We start from the raw sequence: 26240 nt of genomic DNA, 5'->3' as shown, positions 1-26240 counted from the left end.
GGTTATGGCCTTCCCGGCGGTGCCTGATGGTAGAGCCCTCCCCAAGCCGTGTCCATTAGCGCTCATATGCGTCCCCTCCAGGGCAGGTGGGGCCTCCTGATTCAGTGCTCTGTCAAGGGAGCACCGACCGCCTGCAGCAGCCCCCTCTGCTCTGGCACCGCACTTTAAGCCTGGCCTTGGGGCATGAGGGGCTGGAAAGCAGGCCTGCCCCACGCTCAGCCCATAGCAGTGACGCCTGTTCCACGGGGCTGGGCCTTGCTGCCCGTCCTGGGCATTGTGACCTGGCACACGGGGTTGCAGAGATGGGGGCCCTGTGCAAGTGCACACTGGTTAATCCTGATTCCTGGGGGTGCTTTGTACCCCTGGACCCCCAGTAAAGCCTGCACCGGCCCCCTCCTACTCCTTCCCTCAGCATCCTCAAACATTTGGAGGGACAGGCTGTGGAAGGGGGTGCTGTGCCCCTACCTCCTCAGTTCCTTCCCGCTGTTGGGCCAGACAGAAATGAGCCATTCCCGTCCACTCGGATCCAGAGGTTTTCTCCATGGATAGTCTCTGATCAGTTGTTATTCTTCTATCAGTTTAGTATAAGGTAGCCTGACGCATGAAGAGGTGTGCTTCATGCCCAGCGTCCTCCCAGTGTCGGGTGACCACGTTAGGTGCCCGAAATGCTTGCGGGAAGGACACTCTCCTCCTGGGTGATTTATTTGCTGGACTTGTATGCAAGGAGCATGCAAGAAGCGGCAGAACAGACTGCAGGTGCTTCTCCTTAAGGAAGCTCTTGCTGTTAAGCTGTCCGATGGCGGAAGGTCGTCAGAGCCGAAGTCTTAAAGCCCATTTCAGCTCCAGGAGCTTTCTCCAGTAAGGCTGAACTGTCTACAGATTCCAAGGTGTCAGGATCTTCCTTGGATCCAGCTCTGGATCTTTCTGTCAAAGCCATCAAGGCTCCCAAGGCACCATTGTGAAAAAAGACAGACTGCCTGCTAAAGACCCTAGAGCCATGTTGTCTGCTCTAGATGCATGGGTTGCCAGGCAGAAGGCAAGGAAGAAGACAGCCTCTGTTAGTGGTGTCAGAATCCGTGCATCAGACTTATTGGTCTGCCAATTCTGACATGGTCTCTACGGTTCTGTCTCTGAAACCTAAGTCAGTTCTGGTTTCAACTTGGAAGACCAGAGGTGCAGAGCTTAGTCTTTCACCAGATTTGGTGCTCTCCATCTGTGTTCCCTGTAAGCTGCATGCTTGGGCGGCTGCGCAGGAGAGGGTCAAATGCCGCCCAGCTGATAGCAGAGCGTGCCCAGCCGGCAGCCCTTCCCTCCCCGCACTGCTTTGCAGCCACCTTGCTCCTGCAGCTGCTCCTGGGACCCTCCTGCTGGCTGTGCAGCGTGGGGGGGGGGGAGGATGCTGATGTCAGGGTGTCCCCCTCCCCCTCCCCCAGCCCCTGCACCCCATCTCCACCGAGCAGGGGAGAGGGGACTGGGCTCATTAGGATTCAGCAGCTCTGAGATCTGAACAAGCCTTCAAGTGAGTGAGTGCCTTAAAGAGACAGTGCAGTCTCTCAGAGACTTCCCCAGCAGCCAGCACACACAATCTCTGTTTCTCACACACCCACACATTCTGTCTCTCCCCGTCCCCCCTGCTCATGTACCCCATCTCCGCAGAGCGAGGGACAGGGGACATGGTTCAGGAGGAGGAGAGCTTTCAGTGAGTGCCTTAAAGACACAGGGGACAGGCATCTCTCAGAAACTTCCCCAGCAGCCAGCGCGTACATAGTTTGTGTGTCACACACACACACACGCACACGCACACACAGTCTCTGTGTGTCACACACACACTGTCTGTGTCACACACCTCCCAACACTGTTGTTGTTGTTACTTCTTGGTACTTCCTGCAATGCGCATATATTCTCTGTATTTTGTTCTTTCAAAGTGTGTTGATTTAGTTTTTTGACTGGTCTATGCATTTCATAGTTTTTATTTCTCTGTTACGCTTAAATGTACTTCTTTGAGTAGTGAGTTCTAAAATGCCTAACCTGTCCTGGCTGGAGTAATTATCCCTATGGTAACTTTTTAAAAATATATATTATATCTAGACTTTTTGTTTCTGCTAGTGGCGCAGATCCACACATACCTCGGTGCACATAACAAAATTTATTCTGCACATGGGTGGAAAAAATTAGAGGAAACATTGCTCTCCAGGTTTGTGGGGCCAGCTCCTCCCTCCACTCCTGTTCTGGGGTCACCCTTGCATCTTCAGACGTTTTTACTGTGGTGGCAGCGTGTGCATCATCCCGCCTCTGAGCATGCCTCGCGTTCCGGTGAGAGGCAGCTGGCAGAGGAAGGGAGCCGCCTTTGGTTCTGCATTCTGCTGCCTCCTCACCTGAAAGGAGGAGAAGAGCAGAAGAGATTTAGTCTTTCTCCAGATCCATTTATGCCTCTTCTAGGGCCCTCACAGGGACTCAGGCCAATCACTGTCACCTTCTATTGCTTGTTACCCTCTGGTTCCATTGCTGTCTCTGGCAAGATCCACGTGGATCCAAGGTTGGAGCCTCAGTTTCAGAGGGTAGAGGAAGAATTAAGAGACTTATTCATCCTGGTTTATGGCTCCTCAGCCTGGGTTTCCTCACTCCAGTATTTGTTTTTCCTCTTATGAGCATGTTCCCAGGTCCCAGCTACTGGAGCGACTGGCCGTCCTGGGCTCCAGGGCCTCCCTGGGTTCCACCGCAGCAATTCTTAACCTGTATCCGCATGGCTGGAGAGTTGATGTTTTATCAAATAAAGATCCAGAGGCAGAACCATCCTCAGATCCCATTCCACCTGACTGGGCCGTCTGCAGCGCGCACAGCTCTGCAATGAGACGCTGTCTGGAAGGCAGGGTGAGGAGCCAGCTCCTCTTTCTGAACAGGGTCCGATGGATTCCGATTTCTCACTTGATGAGCACATAATGTTGCTTCTGCTTGGTCTCCTCCAGCACATGGTTTGAGGTTTCATCGCCTGGTGGATCACATGGCATCTGCATCGAACCTACCTTTGGTGGCTGAGGAGGAACCTCTCACCTGGTATTTCAGATTCTTGGAGCTGCCTCCAGGAATCAGACTGCATTGCCGATACAGGGTGTCTGCTGCAGCCTGCTAGGCCTGTTTGGGCAACCCCTGCTTCCTGCCAGGGAAGATAAATTGTCTCCGATACCTCAGTAGGGGGTTTCCTCCTTTCCTACTCTCCCTGCGCCTAATTCACTGGTGGCGGCTGCTGCCAGTAATACACTTAGGTCCAGTCTGACCCATTCAACAGCTGCTGACAGAGGGGAAAGACTGGTGCCCTTGGAAGAAAGTTTTTTTCTTCCTCTTCTCTTGGTATTAGGGTAAATAATTACCAGCTCCATTTATGGGAAGAGACAATTGTGTTTGTCCAGGATTTGCCAGAAGATGGGCTGGTTTTCTGGAGGGACAGAGCATGGTGAAACAGGCTCTCAGGGCTTCAGCTGATGCTTCAGACTCTTCCAACTGGCTGCCGCAGTTACTTTCGGACAACGCGTCTGGCTGCGTTCATCTGCACTGATTGTGGAAACCAGAACTGAAACAGAAGATCTTCCTTTTGAGGGTGGTGGTCTCTTCAGCAACAAGACTGATGAACTGATAGAAAAACTAAAGGAAACTCAGTCCACTGTGTGATCACCGGGTCTATATCCCCATAGGTGCTAGAACTAGGGGTGCTGCCGGGGGCTGCTGCACCCCCTGGCTTGAAGTGGTTTCCATTATATCCAGGGTTTACAGTTTGGTTCAATGGCTCTCAGCCCCCCCACTGTAAAAATTGTTCCAGCGCCCCCGTATACCCCTGTGTCAGAGGGAGACCACATATCCCTTCTTATGCGTGTAAGCTGGGTCTGTGGGAGCTGTCCCCTACATCTAGTGATGAACTGGGGGAAAGGACTCCAGGAGCAGGCTGTATTTGCATAGACAGCCTACTCTGCGCAGGTAACCAGCAGACAGACCTGCCTGCCCAAGTGATCCATTTGGTTGCTTGGGGTTCAAATTCACTGTAGTACTGAGTGCGGGGTAATGAGATGTGGGCGTTACCGGAGGAGTAGAAGGCAAGCAGACCTGTACTTGGCCTGCCCTGATGAGGGGGCCAGGGTAGTGATACCAAATCCAAGGCCATGGGAACAGCTGTTCACCCCTGGTGGTGCAGATGCTTTAATGAGTCCAAGTGACCGTTTGACCCCCCCGTCCAGTGTTCAGAGGCGGACCTGACTCGACTCAGCTGAGAATCCTGGTTCTGTCTCAGCACGAAAGCTGAAATCACTGATAAGCTGGTCTAAGGGCTGAGCCTCAGACCGGGGACAGAGACCGCGCTGCGGTGAAGAAATGGGGCAGCCGCCAAGAGGTTCCCCACTCCCCGTCTCTAGGAGCTGGGCTACGAGGTGGAACCTCGGAACGCAGCCTCGCAGCCCGTGGCAACAGCAACGGAGGCAGCCAAGTGAGGGCAGCAGAGACAGTGACAAGCAGGGAGCAGAGTCAGAGATGTCACTCACTCCCCAGCTCCCGCAGGGTGGGAGGTGAACCCACCTGAACGCCCCCCTAGGCTCTGCGATGTTGGTGATCTCGGCCAACAAACCGCGAGTTGCTGCAGCAGAGGGAAAGGGAGTTGCATCTCAAAGAGACATTCATCTCTTGGACTTCCATACCACCAGGTGGGAAACTGAGGCAAAGGACGCTGCCCAAGGTCCTGTGGGACAGGTGTTTTACTTATTGCTTATGTACTATCAAGTCATTGTTGCAGTGTTTTCCCAAACCAATGGTGAGTTTTCTTCTCTTAATAAAAGTTAAAAGGATTTCTGTGCTTGTGCATGGGGAAGTATGGCTTCGAGAGGTGCCCAGGGTGGTGTTTAGTTTCCCCAGATTTCTGGGCGTGGAGGGCTTGAGCCAGTTGTTTTTTAATGTTAAGGGAAACCCCTAGATACAGAACCCAGCCCTTGTTGCTGTGGACACCAACTGGCAGAATGGTTACACTGATATCACAGAATGGTTACACTGATACCCTCAATTGTCTCTTTATTTTTCCTTAAATCAGAAACAGCAACAACAGCATAGCAAGCTTATTCTTTGTCCTAGACCCAGGACAAAAAGAGGTCTTTCAAGTACAGACCTTGGCTAAAACAACCTGCTCCCTCCTCTTTGCCTTCCTTGATCACCGGGCCACTGCTCTCATGGGAGTATCGAGAACCGCAGACCAATCAGCAAGGATCCCTGACTAGCCCATTTCATCAACAGTTGGAAGCTTCTTATGGCAAACAAGTTGGTTCATGAAATTATAGAGAGGGCTATGTTGTGCAGCTGAAAAATGACCCACTTCTAACCCCTGACCCTTCTCTCTGCAGGGAACATTATCACCAGGCTGCTCTTCTAACAGAGGTTCAAAACTTGCTCCGGGAGTTGCTGTTGAAGAGACCCAAACATCTTTGAGGCCAATTGTTTCATTCAAGGAACTTCCTGGTACAGAAGAAAGATGAGGGATTCTGTCTGATTTTAGATCTAATACGATTGGACAGGTCCACTTGGAAGTTCCAGTTTCAAATTCTCACCCTGGCTCAGTATGTCCCCTGCATTCAGCCAAGGATAGTTCACAACTCTCCATGTCAAGGGTGCGTACCTTCCTATTTCAATCTGGCTGAGCCATCAGAAGAATCTTCATTCTGTGGTGGCCCAACAACGTTTCTAGTACAAGGTCCTACCATCTGGCCTGTCTGCAGCACCAGGAATTTGTACAAAGTGCCTCTCTGTAGTAGTGACATATTTAAGAACGCAGGGTAGTTTTGTTTACCCATATTAGACCATTGGCCACTGAAGTTCTCGTCACACAAAGCCTGCCACTTCACATCAACTCCACAATCTTCTTGCTTATGAAGCTGGCTCTGCTATTGAGCATCAAAAAGTCAGATCTCTGCCCAGCTGAGAGACTTCATTTCCTAGGTTCTGTACTGGACTCAGTAGCAGAAGTCCTTTTCTCCCAGAGGGAAGGTTTCTGAAGATAGAATAATCTATTTGGCACATCCAATTATGTTTAACCCAGATGATGATTTTCTTTCTGGGTCTCATGGGCCTTATAGTAGCAACTACTTACATGTCTCTGTTTCCTCAAATGAGGTAGATGCAGCATCAGATAACTCAGGTTTACAGACCCAGACAGCCTCAGATGTTAGTCACCATGCCTTAGGATGTTCTGAATTCATTGGTGTCGTGGGCAGCCAGATGGGATGTCCTCAGAGGTGTCTTGTTCAGTCCTCCTTCACCTTCCGTCACCATAGCCTCCAGTGCATCCGGCAACGGATGGGGAATTCATCGGGGTCCTTTTTCCAGTTCAAGGCCGCGGGCTGTTTCACGAAAACTTCCATATAAATGTGTTGGAGTTAAGAGCCATTCACTTGGCCCTCAGATCTTGGTGGGACAAGTCAGCAGATCAGATCAGCAGCTCCTCAAAGTATTTGCCCACAGCTGTGTTAGCTTCTTCACCCGCCTTGTTCCCAGCCTTGCTTCCATCTTGTTCCTGCCTCTGACCCAGCCTTGCCTCACGCCAGGTAACCTGGCTCTGACCCTTGGCTCTAGCATCTGGCCTCTGACTCTGGCGCTGCCCCTGGCTCCCACTCTTGGCCACCAGCTCCTGCTCTGACAGGCATGACCACCCATGTCCTAGTCACTGACACGTCTGTATGTTCTCCTGTTTCCCTTAATTCTGGAAGTGCTGAGGAAAGGACATCAGGACAAGGCAGGATGACTTTTGTTTGCCCAGTTTGCCGAGGCAAGAGTGGTACATGGATCTCCTTCAGCTGTGGGTGGAATTTCCAAACATCCCCCTTCATCTGACAGCCCTGGCAGATGAGACTGTGACTGCCCTGGTCCTCGTCAGCCCCGGGGGGTATTGCTCAGCTCCAGGAAGCTGTTCCCAAGGAACTGATGTTGTCTGAAAGTAACTAGATTTGTCTCTTGGATGCAGGGAAAATCTGATTCTCCATTTCAGCTTCTAGTCCTTCTGTTTCAGAGTATTTAATGTATTTGAAGTCTAACGGCTTATCTGATGCTTCTTTAGGAGTTCACTTGGCAGCTGTTTCTATTTACCATGCTTTGATGGCAGATCATTACTTGTGAATGATACAGTTAAAAGGTTTGTGAAGGGGTTGTCCAATCCATATCCCTCTTTGAGGGATCTCGTCCCACCAGGGGATCTCAGTTTGGTCACATCTAGGCTTATGAAACCACCCTTTGACCCTTTGGCAGAGTGTTCCATATTTTATTTAGCTAATAAGACTATTTATTATTGCTGTAACGTCGGCCGGAAGGGCAAGCCAATTGCATGCTCTGGTGGCGGATCTCCCATTTACTATTTTTCATTGAGACAAGTGCTTCTTACACCTGATTCCAGGTTTTTACCAAAAATAGTGTCTGAATTTCCCATCGGTCACATTATTAATTTACCGTTTCCCCCCTAAAATGCCTGCTAATAAAGGGGACTCTTTGATGCATACTTTAGATGCAAGCAGGGTTCTGGCATATTGTTTAAATAGAACTAAATGTTTTAGAAAGTCATCTAGGTTATTTGTCTCTATCTGGGCAATAGTAGATCTAGTCAAACTCTTTCCAGCTGGGTTAAACAATGTATCAGGGAATGGTATAAATTAGCGGCACTCTCTGTGCCTTCAATTGTAAAATCTCATTCTGCTAGGGCAATGGCAACATCTTTTGCTTGCCTTAAACATGTTCCTGTTGGGGAATTTGGTAAGGCGGCTACTTGGAAGTCAGTCCGTACTTTTCTCAAACGTTAAGCTTTGGATTTGCCTTCAAGAGCAGATGCCAGATTTGGTAGAATGGTGCGTCAATCGTTATTTAATTAGGACGCTGTTCCCTCCCCCTCAGGTTTCAGCACTGCTTCCCAAATTACCCAGGAGTGGGAATATGCAGAAGAAACGAAAGTGACTTACTTTCAACCGAGTTCTTCGAGATGAGGCTGCATATTCACGCTTCCCACCTGTCTCGCTCTCTTGCTCACAGCCCTGCTTTTCTCCTCCGGGCTAATGGTGGAAGGGCAGAGGATGTAGAGCGTGCAGCGCCCCCTGGTGTATCCTCGCCCCCAGAACAACTGAGGATGGTGAGGTGGGGATCGGCTGGCACGCGGACACTGCTTGGAAGGTTCTGCAGTTAGGTACCACCAGGCAGCGCATTACCCATACATGTGGGTATGTGGACTCAGCTCGAAGAACTCCAGTTACAGGTACCCTTCCGTACTTCGTCGTCCGTGAGCAGCAAAGCCCACTGAGAGCCCTGGACAGAGGCTGCATGCGTGCTGTGTCTGGCACACCTTTGATTGAACACTGGCAGCTCCGAGGTCATTTTTCCCTGGCGCAGTGTCGCCCAAAGGGCCGAGAACATTGCAGAGCACGGTGGTGTGTACTGCAGAAGGGGGATTGTTTTGCTTTTGGTCATTAGACTGTCTGTCTGTCCGCCTGTCTGTCTAGGCAGTGCCCTCACTGTAAGATCCACGTGCTTGGGACCAGATTCTGCCGCTCTCCCTCTTGCTGAGGAACACCTTCGTCCTGGTCTAGTCATGTTGATTGCAGTGCAAGCGTGCCAAGGGCCATGGCAGCCCTCAGCTAGTATTGGTGAAATGACAGCTGAAGAATTTTTCATGTGGTCCCTGAGAATCGCATTGGATTCTTGGTCTGAGTCTGTTAGTGAGCAGCTGGCAGCCTGCCTGACCCACCCTGTTCACAAAGGCAAATGCCAGACAGCAACATTTGAGTCATTCGCTCTGGCAGGCTCAGAACTTGGGCCCATCCTGCTCCCTGGCTGCAAAGAGCAGATTCCCCCACCTGTGAAAGCTCAGCCTGGAGAAACGCCCCGTCTCACCAAAACAGCCAGGGGCCCCTGCCCATAGCTCAGCTTTGGGCTCAGTGTTTCTAAGTGTCAGTTGAAGAGAGGGGGTCTTGTGTCGACGTACGTACGTGTTCCCCGGTGCGCTTGTTCGCCGAGGCTAGCTTGGCTGGAGGTAAGAGCCATCTCCCTCTGCAGGGTTGCATGCTGTGTCTGCTCTGGTGGGGCAAGGGGGAGACCGTCTACAAACAAGAACTACTGACCGGTGGGTCTCCTCTTCCCCACGCTTCTCCCCTTCAGCGCCTTTCAAACTACTGGCTATTTGGTCAGATCGGCCAGAGTCTGGAATGAGAAGAGCAGGCGGCCTTTACCCACTGGCCTGGCAGCTAGTTTGCCTCCTTGCTGCCTGGCAGGTGGAGACATCCCACTGCCTGCCTGGATGTCAGGGTATAGGAGGCAGGAGAGGAGAGGGGAGGGCACCAGGTACTGCTAAAGGACGGTATCTTATGAAATACAGAGGTGAGTGCGAGGCTGAGAATCTTCTCTCCTCAAAGCACTTGGCAAACATTAGCCCCCTGCCCTGCGCCCGTTTCAAACCCAATGTTCAGGCTTCCACAGCCAAGTGGCCCACCGTGTTGCCGGGGCAGGGCCTTGCCAACCTGCATTTGCCAGCTGAGCCCTAATCCACGGTGCCACAGACACAGTGCAGCTCAGCCGCCCTCATGCTGGCTGCCTGGCTAGAGAATTCTCAGCCTCGTGATGACGTGGCATGATTTGCACCACTGATGTGCTGAGAGACCCTGGTCCGAATCGGGTGCTGGGCTGGCACGTCCAAAGGCCCGGTCCCTGCCTCGAAGCACTCGCAGGCGACATATGAAGGGTGGAGGGGAGGGAGACAGTCCAGCAGACAGTGACAACGTGGAATCGTTTCCTGAGGACTAAATCGACAAAGCAAGCAGCCGTGCCACGCCCCAGTGCTCCGGTACCTGTCTGTGGATATCTGGGGGGTGTAGACTGAAACGTGGGCAGAAAGCGTTTGGGGTGGATTGTTGTCCAGCTGTAACTAGGAGGAAGGGGCTCACGCAGAATGTGAGGAGGGGGGGTCTCTCCAGAGGAGCACTCAGGCTGTGAAGTCAGCCCCACAAAGGTGCGCGGAAGCCCTGTCACTTGGGACCTTTACATCTAGGCTGGACAAAGCACTAGAAAGGTTCCCTGGGGGTAGCCCCACGCTGGCCCTGGGGATGAACTGGGTGACCAGATGGGGCGTTCTGGGGCAAAGGGAGGAAACCGGACGCACACCATCCTTTGTTCCTCCCAGGGATTTGTTGGGGTCACATATTGTCATTGCATGAGGCCTGGCCTGAGTGTGATTCAGACCTGGATCTGCGCCTAGCGCCCCACCCCCGGTTGTATCGTTGCATAATGATCGCAGCATCCCTCGTTCCCTGCAAGATGCTTGCAGACTTCTGGGGCCTGCACTGATGACCAGGACCTCCAGGAGGCTCCTTTTATCCGAGACTGGAGAGAGAGATTTAGAGCTGCCTCCTGGGCTCAGAGCGGCTCCTCTTTGCTTGCTGTCACAGTGGGTTAAAGGACCTTTCCCTCCTACTGTCACTGCACCATGAAACGCCTCTGGACTTCATCAGACGCGTGAAAGCAGTCCTACTGCTCGCTGCTGGCCCCCCGCCCTGAAGGCTGGGGACGTGGGGAGCTAGAGCAGCGTTGCTCCCCCCATGGGAAAGGGGATGAGATGCGCTCCGGCCTGGACCAAACTCGAGCAATAACCTGCCATTGCACCACAGTCTCTCGCCCTAACTCATCATAGCGATGCCCAGTCCTGCCCCAGTGACACCCAGCGACCATGAAAGCCCAGGAGAGGGCGCAGCAGGGCCATGCTCAGTGCTGTACGTGCTATCGAACGTGATTTGAGGAGCGGCTGCTCCGAGGAGCACGGGCAGTGTCTCTTTAAGGAACACGTAACGGTGGGGAACCTGCTGTTTGACCCAGAACTAGCGTCTCGGTGATATTGCCGAGAGCCGGTCCCCTTGCTGCGCTGCGCATCCTGAGTGCACTGCCAGGCGCTGCCCCTCCTGAGACAGCAATGCTTTAATCCTGGCTGGAGCTCCGCACGAACCACGGGAGGCCAAACTGGGTGATTTACAACAGCCCTGACCTGTCAAATGCCAGCAAACTTACAGATAACACAAAAAGAAAAGGAGGACTTGTGGCACCTTAGAGACTAACCAATTTATTTGAGCATGAGCTTTTGTGAGCTACAGCTCACTTCATCGGATGCATACCATGGAAACTGCAGCAGACTTTATATATACACAGAGAATATGAAACAATACCTCCTCCCACCCCACTGTCCTGCTGGTAATAGCTTATCTAAAGTGATCATCAGGTTAGGCCATTTCCAGCACAAATCCAGGTTTTCTCACCCTCCACCCCCCCACACAAATTCACTCTCCTGCTGGTGATAGCCCATCCAAAGTGACAACTCTTTACACAATGTGCATGATAATCAAGTTGGGCCATTTCCTGCACAAATCCAGGTTCTCTCACTCCCTCACCCCCCTCCAAAAACCCACCCCCATACAAACTTCAAATCCAGACTCCAGCGAGAAACTGCTGAATTGGAATTCATTTGCAAATTGGATACTATTAATTTAGGCTTAAATAGAGACTGGGAGTGGCTAAGTCATTATGCAAGGTAGCCTATTTCCTCTTGTTTTTTCCTACCCCCCCCCCTCCCCGGTTGTTCTGGTTTAACTTGGATTTAAACTTGGAGAGTGGTCAGTTTGGATGAGCTATTACCAGCAGGAGAGTGAGTATGTGTGTGTATGGGGGTGGGTTTTTGGAGGGGGGTGAGGGAGTGAGAGAACCTGGATTTGTGCAGGAAATGGCCCAACTTGATTATCATGCACATTGTGTAAAGAGTTGTCACTTTGGATGGGCTATCACCAGCAGGAGACTGAATTTGTGGGGGGGGGTGGAGGGTGAGAAAACCTGGATTTGTGCTGGAAATGGCCTAACCTGATGATCACTTTAGATAAGCTTCAGAGTAACAGCCATGTTAGTCTGTATTCGCAAAAAGAAAAGGAGTACTTGTGGCACCTTAGAGACTAACCAATTTATTTGAGCATGAGCTTTCGTGAGCTACAGCTCACTTCATCGATTAAGTGAGCTGTAGCTCACGAAAGCTCATGCTCAAATAAATTGGTTAGTCTCTAAGGTGCCACAAGTACTCCTTTTCTTTTTTAGATAAGCTATTACCAGCAGGACAGTGGGGTGGGAGGGGGTATTGTTTCATATTCTCTGTGTATATATAAAGTCTGCTGCAGTTTCCACGGTATGCATCCGATGAAGTGAGCTGTAGCTCACGAAAGCTCATGCTCAAATAAATTGGTTAGTCTCTAAGGTGCCACAAGTCCTCCCTTTCTTTTTGCAAATACAGACTAACACGGCTGTTACTCTGAAACCTGTCATTACAGATAACACAGTGTCTTCCAGGCTCCCGCTGCACACCCAGACAGGCTGGGCTGTCTCCTCCAGGGGGCGATCTGCTCCCCACCTACTCCCACCCGCCCCCTGCAGGACGCCCCCCAATGCATGCAGAGCTGGCTGCTCCCTCAGTGCCCCTCCTCACAATCAGGCTGCTGTATCTCCATGCCATCCACAGCAGTGTGTGCCTAAGCCACACCTGTCACACACAGCCCAGGTCTGAGGGCGGGTTATTAGGAGCAGGGTGTAATTTGTGTCAGGGCTGAGCCCTGGCACCTCTGGGCCCAGCAGGGCTGGGCCTCGGCACCTCTGGGTTTGCTGCATCAGTTATGAAGTAAAAAATTGTCTTGAACCCCAGCCCCTCTTTCGTTACAAATGAAGCCCTGTTCGGGAGTGTCCAATCAGTATGGACTGTAGCCCGGATGGGCCTGCCTGGATGAATGGGGTCGTCTCCGGACAGTGCCTGAAGCCCTCCCGCCAGGCTGCGCCCAGCAGGACCCGGCGAGCCCACACTCTGCTATCTGAGGGCAGGCGAGGTGGCTCGCTGAAGGCTCTGCCGGCAGCGGTGAGCAGGAGCTGGCCCCTCACCGGGGGAGCGGGGCTGGAAACAGGAGTGGAGCTGCGCCTCAAGGACGCCCTCCCCATGGTCCAGGGGAAAGAGTCAGGGACAGCTCCCAGTGCACCATTGGCTGTCACCAAGTGGCACCGGGCCTCGCCCTCCGCCATGGGCTTAGCCTCAGGCACATGATGTGGTCCCGGATTCCCTGGGCTTCGCACTCGGTCGCTGAATTTCCTCCCAAGCCGGTGACGCCAGCTCTGCGCGGGCACCGGAGACTAGTAACTGCCTCTGTCCCGCTCTCGGCTGACAGGTAAGAGGCTCTCTTGCTTTTACGGCAGTGGCCTCTCCTGACGTCCTGGGTAGCTTTTCTGCTCTCACTGCTACTTCTGCGTAAACACGAACCCCGGCTTTGGGGCAGGTCAGGCTCAGCAGGCAGGATGCTGAGTTTGTTGCTTTGGTTTGCCTTGCCTGCTTTAACCGCGACTCGCTGTCTGGAGAGTGTATCGGTGCAGGATTCTCACCCTGGGAGCCAGTGCATCCAGTGTGGTTGTGACTGAGTGGGAGTTTTCTGTAATATTTTGTGTTAATAGTGTGTGTGCCTCAGTTTCCCCAATATGCTGCATTGTTACCTAGGTAGCAGGGAAAGGTCTTTTATTCTCTGCAGATCCAGGTGTGCTGGACACTGACTGTCTGGGGCCTGCCTCCCTCCCCCAATCCTCCCTGCATGTCCATAGACAGTCCCAGGTTTCAGACAGGTAGCCATGTTAGTCTGTATCAGCAAAAACCAATGTGATCTATGCCATCATGTGCCAGCAATGCCCCTCTGCCATGTACATTGGCCAAACTGGACAACCTCTATGCAAAAGAATAAATGGATACAAATCAGACATCAAGAATTATAACATTCAAAAATCAGTCGGCAAACACTTCCATCTCCCTGGACACTCAATAACAGACTTAAAAGTGGCCATTCTTCAACAACAAAAACTTCAAAAACAGACTCCAACAAGAAACTGCAGAACTGGAATTAATTTGTAAACTGGACACCATCAAATTAGGCCTGCATAAAGACTGGGAGTGAATGGGTCACTACAAAAACTAATTTTCTCCTGCTGATACTCACACCTTCTTATCAACTGTTTGAAATGGGCCAGCTTGTTTACATTGGTCTCATTAGCACTACAAAGGTGATTTCCCCCCCTCCCTTGGGACTCACCCCTTCTTGTCAACTGTTGAGAATAGTCCACTTCCACCTTAGTTGAATTGGCTCGTTAGCACTGACCCCCCACCCCCACTTGCTAAGGCAACTCCCATCTTTTCATGTGCTGTGTATTTATATCTGCCTCTGTATTTTCCACAGCATGCATCTGATGAAGTGGGTTTTAGCCCATGAAAGCTTATGCCTAAATAAATTTGTTAGTCTCTAAGGTTTCAGAGTGGTAGCCAGGTTAGTCTGTATCAGCAAAAAGAAAGAGGAGTCCTTGTGGCACCTTAGAGACTAACAAATTTATTTGAGCATCAGCTTTCATGGGCTAAAACCCACTTCATCAGATGCATGCAGTGGAAAATACAGTCGGAAGATATATATACACAGAGAACATGAAACAATGGGTGTTGCCATACCAACTCAAATGTTAGAGTTGGTATGGCAACACCCATTTTTTCCACTCCATGCATCTGATGAAGTGGGTTTTAGCCCACGAAAGCTGATGCCCAAATAAATGTGTTAGTCTCTAAGGTGCCCCAAGGACTCCTTCCAGAAGACAGTGGCCACTCCAATTGCCAAGAGATTTGTTACCTAGCAACTAATGACCATGGATGGCCCATGCCTCTTCAAGAAGCCAGCTAGGTGTGACCAGCAGGCGAACAAAGGGCTGAGGAGGAGCTAGGGGACAATGTTTGCCCAGGGACAAGAACAAAGGAAGGAGGAGGGGCCAGGTGACAGGATGTTAAGGGTGGGCTGCTGGAAGTCTGAGACTCTCCTGAATAGAACAAAAGAGGGATCAGGGCTGACCAAGGTGGACCAGACTGTAACTTCCTGCTCTCGGTACTACCCAAGGCCTGCCTAGCTCTGTTCCACACCCCTCATAACCCTCCTGCTGTAACCGTGCCGGCTGCGGCCCTGCAGGGGCTGGAGGTGGGGGGCATTGCGCCCCTTGGGGGTCCAAGTCTCTCTCAGGTGGACTCGCTGGAGGGAGCTCACGGCATGACCCGGGGTGCTGAAGACTCAGTTCACAGGGGCGGTGAAGCTTCCCCTAGTGGCAGAGCGAGCCCCTGGGTGGGGTCTGGCTCCCTGAAAGGGACAGTGACAGTGACTCGTACAGGAAACTCTCCCAGCTCCCCAGATAGTGCCCCCGGGACCCTGGTAGGCCAGCTCAAGGGCTCTGCCTGCTGAGCAAGCTGCAGCCCAGAAACCTCAGAGAGCCAGGCCGGGGCTTTCCTGCCCAGCGGAGAGGGAGCCCCCCATTCTGGGAGCTGCCCAGCCGCGCTGGCCACGTTCAGGGCCTCTGCCCAGCTTGGATTTCTCTTTGCGGGTCCCTGTGAGGGGCTGTGGGATGCGGCCGGTGGAGACCCGAAGCCGGCCGGCGTGTGGCACATCAGACGCCTCCTTGTGCTGCTTGAGCTCCCAGCAGGGAGTAGCCGCCCCCGAGTCCTGCCCCCAGCGGCTGGAGGAGCCGTTCGTCACGGAGTGGCTGCAGACGGCCCGCTCAGGGGTGCGCCTACCTGGCGGCTGCAGCCGGAGAACTCTGCGTCGCGGTACCCGGCCGTCGGGGTGGCGCTGTGCCCTCGCCCTCCGAGCCCCTCCCATGGTGGCACTCCCCCCCCGGTCCTCACCACCCCCGGCTAGAGTCAGAGCGCTCGGTGTGTGCTCACCTCACACCCCTGTTATCTCCGTCTCCGGGATTTGGTTTCTAGTTAGCTAGCAGGGCCCTTAGACTCCTCTGCCTTCCTCAGCTCGTCCAAGAGAGGTCTCCTCAAATGGGACACAGCCGCCCCCGGCTCGGGGAGATTGTCCTCCTCTGCCAGACACGCCGTGACTCTGAGGTCCTCCAGATGGAGCTGGGCCAGACCTGCGCTCCGGCACTGAGGCAGCCCCAGTCCCATGCTCTGCCATCGACTCCAGTACTGTCCGTCTGGTACTGACGGCATCGGCACCAGCTAGTTCCACGCCATCAGCGTACCATGGAGCGCCAGGAGGGCAGGCAGCGCTGCGGGACTGCAGCCCTTGGACTGAGCCGGAAAGTTCACAAAGTGCAGGAAATCCCCAAGCTCCGTCACCACCGCAACACTGGTCTGAACACGTTAGCAATGAGTGGGGCTGCATCATCCATGTGACTGAGAGCAGCACGCGGCCCCCTCTGTCAAGGGGCAGAGCGTGTAGTGTCACGGCGTCCCCGGGCGATGCTCTGGAGCTGCTCCCTATGAAGCCAGGCAGGACTCTGGGGGAGCCTCCTCTCTGTGAGCAGCCTGTTTGCAGGACACACAGCTCACCCGGCTCCACCTTCCTGGATCTGACCTCGGAGCATTCAGCCTCCTCTGCCCCTCCGGGCACTTCCCCCAGCGAGTCCGCTCAGGCGGGGCTCCTGGGGAAGCCAGAGGGTCCTGCCCCCCAACTCCGCAGTCAGACGGGACTCTCAGCCAGCCAGTAAAACAGAAGGTTTATTAGATGACAGGAACATGGTCTGACACAGAGCTTGTAGGTACAGAGAACAGGACCCCTCAGCTGGGTCCATTTTGCGGGGCAGTGAGCCAGACAACCACGTCTGCACTTCACTCCTCGTCCCCAGCCAGCCCCAACTCCTCCTCCAGCCTTTGTCTCTTTCCTGGGCCAGGAGGCCACCTGATCTCTTTGTTCTTCAACACCTTCAGCTGGCCCCTTTGCAGGGGAGAGGGGCCCAGGCCATCAGTTGCCAGGAGACAGGGTGTCGGCCATTCTCTGTGCAGCCTCTCTAGGGCTCTGCAACAATCAAATACCCTTATCCTACCACCTAGAGACTTAAGAACTGCATCGGGGAAACTGAGGCACCCACACAGTATTCAGAGAAAACATTAAGAACATTCCCGCTTCGTCACACCTGGCTAATGGGGAGGACATGGGGCTGGGAGTTTCTGGCCTTTCCAGGCCTCTCTCTCTTACAAACTTCAGAGCTGGCCAGCGTGGAGTTAAACGGCTCCCTCCCGGTGTTGGGGGCAGGGTCACCAGGTGTGCTCCTCCTACAACTCTCACTCCATTAGAAGTGGGCAATGGATCTATTTCCCCATCTGGTTTCTCCTGATCCCCCATTAGGCGTGCTGTGACCTTCCCAGCCATGTTCTGCCAGCCGCAGCGCTTCAACATCTGGCCTGCTCAGTTGCAGATGTTGTTCCGTGTCTCCAGGGTAGGTGCCATGAAATTCCGGAGACCTGCCTGCTTCAGCTGAAGCCACCAGTGCCATGGCTTTGCAGGCAGGTGGGGGCTGGAAGGTTCGTACCACCCTGGATTTATTGTTCCCACCCGAGCGGGAAGTGAAAAGAGAAGTGTTGCGAGAACTCCAAAGGGATCGCTCTTGGTTTCTGTCCCTTCTGACTCAGCAGCTCCGCTCCCTCCCTGCGGCCACCATGGCCTGGGCTCTGTCAGACGGAGGCGATGAGAGGAGAGATTTCAGGCTGTTCCTCCATCTGCTCCACGCCACAGGAAGCAGCAGCCGGCCTGCTTGGAAAGAGCCAGAGCCAGGCTCCAAACCTGCTGCTTTGCATTTAATGTCCCCTGCTGTGCAGTCAGGTCTTTCCATGTCCCAGCATGGATCTCACCTCCTCCGTCACCCTGATGGCGACTGTCCGGCCGTCATCCAGAAAACGGAGACATAGCAAGCCTGGTGGGACCAGCAGAGAGGGAATTCAGCTGGTGGGACCCAAGGAGACGCAGCCCGTGTGACTGCTCCCCAGCTCCAGTGCCTGGCTGTACAGCTCAACCCCTCCAGCCCTGCCAGCAACTCAGCCCAGCTCACAGAACAAGTGGTAAAAAGAACAGAAGGACGTGTGGCAACTTAGATTAGAGACTAACAAATTTATTTGAGCATAAGCTTTTGTGAGCTACAGCTCACTTCATCGGATACATGCAGTGGAAAATATAGTAGGGGGATTTTATATACACAGAGAACATGAAACAATGGGTGTTACCATACACACTGTAACCAGAGTGATCAGGTAAGGTGAGCTATTACCAGCAGGAGAGAAAAAAAACCTTTTGTAGTGATAATCAAGCCATAATCAAGCCATTTCCAGCATTTGACAAGAACGTGTGAGGAACAGTATGGGGGAGAAACAAACATGGGGAAATAGTTTTACTTTGCGTAATGACCCATCCACTCCCAGTCTCTATTCAAGCCTAATGTAATGGTGTCCAGTTTACAAATTAATTCCAATTCAGCAGTCTCTCGTTGGAGTCTGTTTTTGAAGTTTTTATTGTTGAAATATTGCCACTTTTAGGTCTGTAATCGCGTGACCAGAGAGATTGAAGTGTTCTCCGACTGGTTTTTGAATGTTATAATTCTTGACGTCTGATTTGTGTCCATTTATTCTTTTACATAGAGACTGTCCAGTTTGGCCAATGTACATGGCAGAGGGGCATTGCTGGCACATGATGGCATAGATCACATTGGTAGATGTGCAGGTGAACGAGCCTCTGATCGTGTGGCTGATGTGATTAGGCCCTGTGATGGTGTCCCCTGAATAGATACGTGGGCACAGCTGGCAATGGGCTTTGTTGCAAGGATAGGTTTGTAAAGTGCCACTGACTGCCTGGGGAATAGACATGAGGAGCAAGTTACTGAAGCCCAACGTATAAATGTGTCTTGGGCTCACGTTCGTTTGTTTCTGGAGAAGGAAGGATAGAGGGAGCTAGTGACAAATTCGGCCGGTGGGATTAAGATCCCGCTGGAAAGGGGCCCTCTCCTGTCCCGACAAGAATGCTGGAGTGGGAGCCGTTTGCCACGTGTCTCACAAAGATCCCCACAAGTGTATCACGCCCGGAAGCAAACCACTGGCTGTCTCTGCTGCTGGACTGTCCCCTTTGCAGGCAGGCGTACATGCTGTTCTGTCCTGGGCACGAGATGGGCTGGTTGGCTGGGCACCCGTGGGGCTGCACAGAGCTTCCACGTGCTATTCAGCTGCCTCTGCTGGTTACAGCCCGAGGGGCTGAGCGGCTATGGGTCTGTTACTAGCGTTCTGGTCACAGCTACATGTGGTTAGTCCACAATTGAACAGATGCAGCCGTGCTGCCAAGCAACTTCGCTCTGTCTAGGAGAGGTCAGGGGGTTATGCTGTAACCATGCTGGAGACAGGAGGATCTGGTTAATAGGTCTGTCTGAAGGGCTGATTAACCAGCCCCATTTCCAACAGCTTAAGTTTCTAAAAGCTCCTGCAATGAATTAAAGGGTGAAGAGAGATAAAATGAGACCCCCTGGGTTTTCCTTGTCTAATGGAAAGCTCCTGGGCCCTCGTTGGCCCCATGGCACTCGGTAGATATGGTCGGCCCTAAGTCTACAAATCACATCACTTGAGGCAGCTGCCCTTCCGGCCCATAAATCAGGTTTCCTAGCCAGAAAAGCTGCGGAAGCACTGAGCTGCTTTCTTTGCTCAGGTGCTTGCTGCCAGCAGCTCCACCGAGGGACTTAGGGCCAGCACAGGTTAATGGCTCTGCAAAGTAGTTAGAGCAAGAAAGCTTCTTCCCTTCCCCGGGGACCAATACCCGAGCCGATTCCTTTCTGTTAGCTTAGTCCGACGTTACATCTGTGACTGGCTCTGTCCTCACAGCTGAAGGGCCCCTCCCCCCACATAGACCCTGCTGGCGTGCTCTAAACGGTACCTAGTTCACATTAACAAACGAGATTATCTTTTAGAGCACACCAGCAGGGTCTGCATGGTGCACTTAGAGCCCTTTACAAATCACACACCCCCCCCGAGCACTTTACTGCACTGTCTAGACAAGGCCTGAGATCTCTGTAAGGCATTGGGCTTAGCCCTGTGTGGCATTCCGATTAAAACCCCGTAGAGAGCACAAACTGCAGAACTGGTTGATTGGTAAACAATGATGGGGACAGGTCAGTTCTACAGATCGGCCTGGATCGCTGGGTAAGGGGCCTCGTCAAACAACATTCACATTAATACAGCTGCAGGCAAGGTCATACACCTAGGAACAGAGTGTAAGTGTAGACTGACAAGGAGCAGGGCACAAACCCCAAACTGCTCATATGGTCTATAATTAGCTGTCACCAACCCAGTGACAAGTGTGAACTCCTAAAGCATTACAACAGTCTGACCACGGAGTCACAGACAGTCCCTTGGGCACTCCGCCTACTTGCCACCCAGGCAAGCTGGACTATGTGATAGATGGTCACTTTACACCAAAAATCACAACAGTGTCAGGTTACCGCCTGTCCCAAAGGACATGTCTCTTACCCCAGGTCAATTGTACTCAGATCTCAAACCAAAGACAATGCTTGTAGCCAATCCTGTAATGCTAACTAAAGATTTATTAACTAGGAAAAAGAAATGAGAGTTATTGACAAGGTTAAAATAGTTAAACACTCCCTTCCCCCCAGCCTCCCCAACACAAATGACATGTAGTCTTAGGGTCCAAAAGGTAATAGATGGTGCTATAATATGCAAGTGCTATATGTCCTTAGGGCTTACCTGAGCCAGGCAGCTTGGGGATCCCTTGCTTATGCTTAGAAATATCACATCTCCGCATTCCAAGCCGCATAGAGAGAACAATTCTTCCTTGACAGGGATTTTCATGCCCTTTTCCCAGCATTCAAGCTATGATGGGACAAGGGTTTGTGCACGTGCCCTCTTCATGGGTGTGGCGGAAACCATCAACAAAGTCTTTTATCCACTGATGTTCCACAGTGGCTTGTCTGGTGTCTCTTGCGCCTTCTCTTGTTGGGGAGAAGATGTCACCTCTTGTGGTAAACGACCATTACACGCTTGGTGATGCGTCTCTCCTGACTGTGGGGTTTTACTGTTTTAGCAAACACTTTTACAGTTACAGAGCAAACGCTTAAATAGTGCCTTAACCTGGGACACAGCTACTCCAGGGAAGATTAATACATGCAGCATCCTATAAGCATTTCATAATATCTAAACACTAAACACATTCTTCCAACACTAACGTCTGTTTTAACAACACTAACACGTAAGTGAGGCAGACTGTTTCCAATGACGTATTTGTCAGGTCCAGAGAGGCCTAGGGGCCTCGGCATGAGCTGGCATCTGGTCTGCCAGTGTCACAGTAGGTCACACTTTTGAGATGGGGATCAGTATCCTGAGATGCAGTGGCACGAGAAAGGACTTAATAACCAGTTAAGCATGAGTTCCCAGTGACTGAGCATGATCCACAGAGGTAGAAGTAGGTCATAACAAGAAGGAGCAGGGAGCTGGTATTTCCTCTGTATACAGCCTTAGTGAGCCCAGTACTGGAATTCTCTCTCCAGTTCTAGTGTCCACACTTCCAAAAGGGTGGATACAAATTGGAAGGATTCAGGAAAGAGCTACAAGCAGGAGCCAAGGCCTGGGCCACAGGGCTGATAGCAAGAGCCTTCAGGAACTTGGTCTAGTTAACTTGTCCGAGAGAAGCTGGAGAGGTGACTCGATCACAGTCAATAAGTACCGACTTGGGACAGGGATTTCTTTAACCTCCTGATCCTGGAGCATCCCGTCGCGGGACTGCCTTGTCAGCCTCCTCCCGGCCCTGCCCAAGATGGCCATCCACCCACCAGGCCAGGAGGAGGAAGCTTGACGGGGGCTCTGGGGCCTATTTCCCCCTCCTTATGCAGTCATCGCTCCAGGCAGAGTTCCTCTGGGCAGTGTCCACTGACCCCTAGGCACCTGTGAGGAGCAGTGGACACCATCAGGGTCTCTACCCAGTGTTCCCCTCTGGCTCCTTGTTTTCATCCCCTGACCTCACATTCACTCCTGTTTTCTCCTGTGTCGTCCGGTGTTATCAGCTGGAGCCTGAGTTTAGTGAGAGGCCGGCCTCTAGTTATGGGTGGGCCAGACCTGCCTGCCCCAGTCTCCTCTTGGTGTCTCTCCCATCCTCTTCCAGCTGCAGTCTCCCCGGCTGCTCTCCCCTCCCCTCTGCATTTGAGCAGGCAGCTGCCTCCTCCCTGCTGCCTGGGCACCCCCAGGGTTCACTGAGCACACAGGCAAGCCAGGCGCCCAGCCCCACCCGGAGACGGAGCATGCTGGCTTGCTCTGTGGGGCAGGCCCAGGCCCAGCCAGGTCCCACGGCCGTGCCATCAGGCATGACGCCTGCTCAGGGATGGCAGAAGCTTCAAAGATTTTTGCTGTAAAACTTTGAGGCATCTCTAGGGTTGCCAGGCGTCCGGTTTTCGGCTGTTAAAAGTCCGGTCGGCAGCGCAGCCGAGGCCTGGGGCTAAGGTAGGCTCCCTGTCTGCCCTAGCTCCATGCGGCTCCTGGAAGCAGCTACTGGGTCCTCGTGGCCTCTAGGCGCATGGGCAGCCAGGGAAACTCCGCACGCTGCCGCCGCCCGGCATGCTGGCTCCGCAGCTCCCATTGGACAGGAATGGGAGCTGTGAGGGCAACACCTGCAGGCGCGAGGACAGTGAGCTGAGCCTCCCTGGCTGCCCATGCGCCTAGAAGCCGCCGGGACCCCACACCCCCTCCCGCACCCCACTCCCTGCCCCAGCCCAGAGCCCTCACCCTCCACCCCTCATCCCTGGTCCCACCCCAGATCCCTCACCCCCTCCCGCACCCCACTCCCTGCCCCAGCCCAGAGCCCTCACCCTGCACCCCTCATCCCTGGTCCCACCCCAGATCCCTCACCCCCTCCCGCACCCCACTCCCTGCCCCAGCCCAGAGCCCTCACCCTCCACCCCTCATCCCTGGTCCCACCCCAGATCCCTCACCCCCTCCCGCACCCCACTCCCTGCCCCAGCCCAGAGCCCTCACCCTGCACCCCTCATCCCTGGTCCCACCCCAGATCCCTCACCCCCTCCCGCACCCCACTCCCTGCCGAGCTCAGTGAAAGTGAGGCAGGGTGGGTGGGGCCTCTGGGAAGAGGCGGGGCCTCTGGGAAGGGGCGGGGCAGGGGTGTTCTGTTTTGTGCGATTAGAAAGTTGGCAGCCCCGGGCGTCTCTGCTGAGCATGTGCAGGCTGAGGTTTTTCAGAGGGTTTATAACATGGCTACATGTGGGCGGATTTTCAGGGGAGCCACCCACAGGCCCTGTTCCAAAGGGGGGGTGCTGGGGTTCTTTTAACATTACAAAACCCAGGATCTTGCCCTTCTCGGAGTCTAGGGTACAGCTGAGCCGCAGGATGGAAAGGTCCCAGCAGCGGTGAGCCTGGGGCAGCCCCCAGGCATGGGAAGCTGCAGCCCAAATGGTTCAAGCTTAGCGAGGGTCGTACAGCGGGGGGCAGGGGGTCTCTGCTCCCAGCCCAGCGGGGAGCGGAGGAGGTGACATGTCAATTCTTCTCTCTCGGCAGGATTACTGGCTCTCGCTCCTGTTCAAGCGCCTGGCTGGGCCCAAGGTGCTGGCCGTCCACGTGGCAGGGCTCCAACGGGAGCCGCGGCCCGGCAGAGTTATTCGAGACAAGCTCCGCATCTACGCTCACTGCACCAGCTCCCACAAGTCAGTCCCCCGGCCAGGCTTGGCTGCTCCTTGCACGACTCCGCCGGCAGCCCAGGGCGGCGAGGCCGTGGGGCCTCCGAGCTGCACCCCAGAAATATTCCGGACAGGCTTGGCGCTCGCTGCCCGGGGCTGCTGGGTCAGGCACACTCGGTGCCGCTGGGGGAGCAGAGGGGGTGCAGGATGGGGGGGTTGTAGGGGGCTGGCCCCCCTCGGAAGGTGCTTTGGGAATGGGGCTTCCCCGTGCCATGTGAGTGAGCAGAACAGGGGGTTCCTGCGATGGCAGCGGGCCCCCGAGCAGAGAGAGTGAGACTGGGGGGGGGGGTGGGCACAAGCCCAGCAGGGAGATCAAGGGAGTGGATTTCAACCAGGCCCCAGAGGGTCGGGTTACACTGCCCTCCGGCTGACAGGGAGCTGCCTGGTGGCTGGATCGGTGATAAGCTCTTTCAAAGGGTCCCACAGGGGAGGGAGGGCCTGCCATCTCCACGGACACAAGTTCCTATTGTGGCCAAGGGGAGGCCGTTCGGTTACATATTCCAGATGCTTTCAACATCCCCCACCCTGTAGGAAACCTTGTCCAGTAACTAACAGGTGCAGCCCGCTCTCCGGCCCCCTTCTGGGCTGCATGCTGGGCGAGACAGAGCACCCATGTCTTGTCTCTGTTCGGGACATGTCCAGGGTAGCGCCCTGGGCACACAGAGCACTCACCTTGTTCTCAGCATCCCCCCTTGCAATCCCCACATACCTGGGAGCTGGGGCAGGGGCTCCCCACAGCACATCCCTGTGCCCTGCCCCATTGCACACCACAGGGGAGGTGAATCCATGGGCCTGTGCCCTTCAGTGTCTGCCTGGAAACGCCACCTCCCTGCCCCGCTCTGACCTGCAACCCAGGGGAAGCGGCACGGTGCCTGCTGCTTAATGTGGGCAGACAACTGCAGCCGCGGGGCCACGTGGGTCGGGCATGTGCTGCTACCCTGAGCTCATTAGAGGGTAAATCGAGGCCCTGAGCCCGCCCCTGCCATGGCACAATGCTGCTCAGCCCAGCGCGTATTCATCCTAGCCCCTCGCTAGGCCCAGGGGGTGGAAACAGGGCACAGACTTCCGTACAGATCTGGGGAGGGAGCCAGCGTCTGCCCCTGCTACACACAGCCTCTCTCCCTTTGGAGGGCTCATGCCAACCCTGCAGTGTTACGGTGACGGCCCCCAGTTCCTGCAGTGCTGGTGTCGTCCCCTGCTGGGCTCTGCAGAAGGCCGGTTCCTAGCACAGACCCCCTGCTTAACTGGCCTCTTCGCTACATCCTGTTTTTTAAAGCTGCCTAGAACCGATGTGGTTTCCTAGTCAACATGCAGACAACCCCACCTTCATTGTCACTTTCGCTCTCAGCCACAATTATGTCCGAGGATCCATCACCCTCTACATCATCAACCTGCATCGCTCCCGGAAGAAAATCAAGCTGGTGGGAACGCTGCGGGATAAGATTGTTCACCAGTACCTGCTGCAGCCGCATGGCAAGGACGGGCTTCACGCCCGGTGAGTGCGGACCCGGGGCTGTGCCCTGAACGCCAGCACGGGGCCTGGCAGCCAGCAGCATGGGCGCGTGGCCAGCGGCTGCTGTTCTGCGCCACCCTGCGTGGGGCTGAAGCCAGGCCATGGTGCAGCACCTGCAGCTGGGCCTCGTGAACCCAGCTGACTCCTGGAACGTGCCGGTTGCCGCTTCCCGCAGCTCCCATTGGCCGGGAACGGCGAACCACGGCCACGGGGAGCTGCGGGCAGCCAGGCCTGTGGACGGTCAATGCAAACAAACTGTCTCACGGCGCGCCAGTGGATTGCCCTGACAGGCCGCAGGTTGCCCACCACTGCCATAGCTCCAAGTGAGGCACCCAGATAAGGGACCGGGGGGTGGGGTGCTGAACACCTGCAGAATCCCCCCCCCCGACTCCTGCTGAAGCTGTGGGAGCTCAGCCCCCTGGGAGATCAGCTCATCGTCCTCATGCATCAGTCCCTGCAGAGGCTCCCAGCACCACCTGCTCTTTCCTTTGCCTCCTCCCATGGCCATCTTTGTGCTGGGCTCTCTCCTGCCTTTGCAGACCTGCGGCTCCTGCCTCCTGGGCAGATGCGTGCGGAGCGCACAGCCCACCGGGCTCCATGCACACGCCGTGTCTGCTGGCCGCCTTTTGCCGGGCTCCCAGGCCGATGTGGAGACGCTGACCTGAGTGTGCTTCTCCTGCAGGTCCGTGCAGCTCAACGGGCAGCTGCTGGCCATGGCGGATGACGGGACACTTCCCGAGCTGAAACCTCGTCCCCTTCGTGCTGGCCGCACCCTGGTCATCCCGCCACTGACCATGAGCTTCTATGTGGTGAAGAACGTTAACGCCCTGGCCTGCCGGTACCGATAGCTCTACCCAAAAGCCGCTGGCCAAGACGAGACCTGCTGGACCTGCTTTAACCCTCCCCTGTCCTCTCGCTTCCTGCACAGAACTTGCTGCCAGTCAGTGGGGCTGTGACCTGCCCGCGGCCAGGCCTGGCAGATGCAGAATGGGCCCCCCTCTCCTGGGGACCCTGCACCCGGAGGGATGTGTGTCATCACTGGCAGGTCCCGTGCCCCTTGGAGAATAACCACTCAGAGCGGAGAAGTCCCGAGCGACTCCTCCAGCGTGGCCCAAAGGCATGGCAAACCCTCCCCCGGCAATAC

The 26240-nt window shown here is 54.4% G+C and overlaps 1 protein-coding gene across 1 annotated transcript in view; it reads left to right on the top strand.

Moving 5' to 3' along the window:
* Positions 1 to 25944, top strand: part of HPSE2 (heparanase 2 (inactive)) — a 285993-nt gene extending 260049 nt beyond the window's left edge. Inside the window, exons 10-12 of the mRNA XM_077823368.1 lie at positions 23405 to 23550; positions 24932 to 25078; positions 25779 to 25944. Coding sequence (XP_077679494.1) covers positions 23405 to 23550; positions 24932 to 25078; positions 25779 to 25944 — 459 coding nt within the window. The remainder of the gene's footprint in view (positions 1 to 23404; positions 23551 to 24931; positions 25079 to 25778) is intronic.
* The last annotated feature ends 296 nt before the right edge of the window (positions 25945 to 26240 follow it).

Source organism: Eretmochelys imbricata, chromosome 7 (genome assembly GCF_965152235.1).
Source record: "Eretmochelys imbricata isolate rEreImb1 chromosome 7, rEreImb1.hap1, whole genome shotgun sequence".
Classification (NCBI taxonomy): Eukaryota; Metazoa; Chordata; order Testudines; family Cheloniidae; genus Eretmochelys; species Eretmochelys imbricata.
Note: the sequence above shows the minus strand (reverse complement) of the source record. Positions and strands in the feature narration are given on the sequence as shown.